At 38.4% G+C, this 3436-nt stretch overlaps 1 protein-coding gene across 1 annotated transcript; it reads right to left on the bottom strand.

Annotated features, from left to right (window-relative positions):
* Positions 1 to 1692: 1692 nt before the first annotated feature.
* On the bottom strand, positions 1693 to 2622 carry LOC114081751 (olfactory receptor 1A1-like). The gene has a single exon (XM_071603462.1). It carries the CDS (start codon positions 2620 to 2622, stop codon positions 1693 to 1695), a length of 930 nt encoding a protein of 309 aa, XP_071459563.1.
* Between the last annotated feature and the right edge of the window lie 814 nt (positions 2623 to 3436).

Genomic DNA, 3436 nt, shown 5'->3' with positions numbered 1-3436 from the left:
ACTTAATATTTCTCTATAGAAAATATTTGAAATATCTTATTATATTTGACCTTATTGAGTTATACCCATAGCAGAAATATTAACCTTGTATATATTATTCAAACATATTATTGAAGGATTCACTTATTCATTTAACACAATTTTATTAAGTAGTTACTATATGTCAATTGTTCTAACTGCTGAAGTAGAGCAGGGAACAAGATAGATCTCCAACCTTCACATTCAGGCTGGGAGAGACAGAGAACAGATAAAATTTATGTGACATTTTCATTGCCTAACCTTGAAAATGCCCTAATAAAATACCTTTATTTATTGCATCCTGTGATCATTAATTCATACAAATTTATAATTTGTAATCAAATCCTTTTCAGTTTAAAAGAAGAAAATTGTGGTAGTTCTCATCCTTGGTGTTTTAGGGTCCCAGAAGATGTTAAAATGTGAGTACCATCATTTTCAAACATTCATGGACAAATTCTTGGCAATATTAATTAAATATAGAAGATAATAATTTTATATTTTATCTTGCAGTTAAAAAGTGGATAATAAAACAACCTGTGTATTATTCTAGGATATACTCAAGCCATCTTTTAAGAACATTTTTTATTGGAAAAAATGAGATCGATGAGAGATCATTTATATGTCATTAATGTTTTGAGAAAGTTTTCTGATTTTATCATAAGTAGAACAAAACTTGGATCATAGGGTTCCTTAGTGGGTATTCAGTGATGTGCTGGGTTAACTCTGTTTTGGGAATGTTACCTACATAATCAGAATTAATGGCCAGAATTATGGCCTCATCTTCCCTGCACCACTCAGGAGAAACCCAGTCACATCATTATCAACACTGGTCTTTTTTCTTCTTTTATTATATGCCACCTAAGATTTTGAGCATTGTAGCTTTATTTTGTGTTGGAATGAATTTATACCAGCATTGATTTTATTTATTAGATCAGAATCATTATTCCTTTAAACCATGAAAAACCTACATTACCATCATTTTAGTAAAATTTTAGGGAGAACTCTATGATCTTAAAAGACAGTCTATTTTAATCAATATGAAGGAAACATAAAAAGATATTCCCAAATTCCTCAAAGATTTTAAAGATGGATAAATTATGTCCACTCCAATTATTTGTAATCTTTATCTGATTGCATATCAGAGACATTATTGTCATTCACCCATTCTACCTCTGCCAGCGTTTACTGGGTATACCTTATATGACCAGGATTGTGAAGATAGTCTTATGTGAATACAGCTCCTGCCCTCAGAGGCTTGCAAGCCTACTAGGCAGGATTAAACATAATAGCCACATAAAAATGCTGACTTGTAGTCTTCAAAGCATGAGCTACTATGACCACACTCTGTGACACCAGCAGGGCAGATATTGTTGTTTCAATATGTAGATGTAGAAGCCTAGGCTCAAACTTTTTTCAACTTTACTCTGCTAGTAAGTTGCATAGGGGGAATGTAAACCCAATAGCTTGTGCTGCTGATCAGCCAACCAAAATAGAAATGTGGTCAAAGTGATAATTTCCATAAGTTGTTCCACTAAATGGGTATAAGATTTTGGAGACTAGAGATTTATGGCTCTAGAGCTTGGAAGAAGCTTCTTGTAGGAGATAACATTGAAGGTGATATTCCAAGTTCCTCCCAGTGGTGAGCACTGTGTGCAATGTATGACCTCACATTGGTTATGAAGAATTTCTTCTCTGAAAGAGTTTCTTCAGAGCAGCCTTCATGTCTTGGTTTCTCATACTGTAGATGAAAGGATTTAACATCGGGGTCACTGTCATGTACATCACAGCAAGCACAGCATCCTTTAGGCTATAACTGGTCAGAGGTCGGAAATACATGCCCATGACTGTCCCATAGTATAAGGAAACAGCTGTGAGGTGAGATCCACAGGTGGAGAAGGCTTTGCGTACACCCTTTGTGGATGGAATGCGGAGGACCGTGGAAAAGACACGAACATAGGAGACAACGATGCACAGTAACAGCACAGAGAAAACAGCAACCCCTAGGTACATCATCTTCACGTTCAAGTGTATGTCAGAACAGGACAGCTTGAGCAAGGGGGAAATGTCACAGTAAAAGTTGGCCACTTCCTTGCTGCCACAGAAGGACAGATCAGCTGTGAGCAGAGTGTGAGGAAGGGCATTGGCATTTCCAATCACCCAGGATGTAACCACCAGCAGGACACAGGACCTTGGACTCATGATGGTTGTATAATGAAGAGGGCGGCTGATGGCCATGGCTCGGTCATATGCCATTGCTGCCAGTATGTAACTTTCTGTGTTGACCAAAGCTATCATGAAATACATCTGTGTCAGGCATCCCCCAAAGGAGATAGCTTTGCTGCCCAGGAGATGATTGGCCAGCATCTTAGGGATGGTTACAGAGGATAAGAAGATGTCAACAAGGGAGAGGTTGGCCAGGAGGAAATACATGGGGTTGTGGAGGCGAATGTCAGAGAGAATGGCGAGGATGATGAGTAAGTTTCCTACCAGGGTGATGGGGTAAATGAACAGGAAGAGGATGAAGAAGAAATCCTCCTGATCCTGCTGACCTGTGACTCCCAAGAGGATGAACTCCATGGTAGAAGACTCGTTTTCTTTCTTCATGGTTCCTTTGACATGAAAGGTGGGGAGAGTCCATAATAATGATTAGTGCCATTACTGTGCATTATGATGTTCTGTATGCAACACTTTTGACTCTAGTGATAGGCTTTCTCAATACCTGCCTTCATAAAATCCAGAGATACTCAAACTTTGGAGAAACATTTCTGTTGGTCTCTGGAACTAACTGACATTCACCAGGACACTCATGTCTAAAAAATGAGCAATGTGTGAATCAGAAGTATTCATCCTCTGTGGGAGAAAGGTACACTTATACATTGCTGGTGGGGCTGCAAATCGGTGCAGCCAATATGGAAAGCAATATAGAGATTTCTTGGAAAACTGGGAATGGAACCACTATTTGACTCAGCTATCCCTCTCCTCGGTCTATAACCAAAGGACTTGAAAACAGCATACTACAGGAACACAGCTACATCAATGTTTATAGCAGCACAATTCACAATAGCTAAACTGTGGAACTAACCTAGATGTCCTTCAATAGATGATTGGATAAAAATGTGGCATATCTACACAATAGAATAGTACTCACTATTAAAAGAGAATAAAATCATGGCATTTGCAGGTAAATGGATGGAGTTAGAGAAGATAATGCTAAGTGAAGTTAGCCAATCCCAAATAACCAAATGCCAAACGTTTTCTTTAATATAAGGAGGCTGATTCATAGTGGGATAGGGAGAAGGAGCATGGGAGGAATAGACGAACTCTAGACAGGTCAGAGGGGAAGGGAGGGGGCATGGGGCTATAAATGATGGTGGCATGTGATAATAATTATTATCCAAAGTACATGTATGAAGACATA

Source organism: Marmota flaviventris, chromosome 17 (genome assembly GCF_047511675.1).
Source record: "Marmota flaviventris isolate mMarFla1 chromosome 17, mMarFla1.hap1, whole genome shotgun sequence".
NCBI classification, from domain to species: Eukaryota; Metazoa; Chordata; class Mammalia; order Rodentia; family Sciuridae; genus Marmota; species Marmota flaviventris.
Note: the sequence above shows the minus strand (reverse complement) of the source record. Positions and strands in the feature narration are given on the sequence as shown.

Bases quoted from the DNA above. Each gene is read 5' to 3' on its own strand.
- LOC114081751 (XM_071603462.1), bottom strand. From the start codon at position 2,622: ATGAAGAAAGAAAACGAGTCTTCTACCATGGAGTTCATCCTCTTGGGA.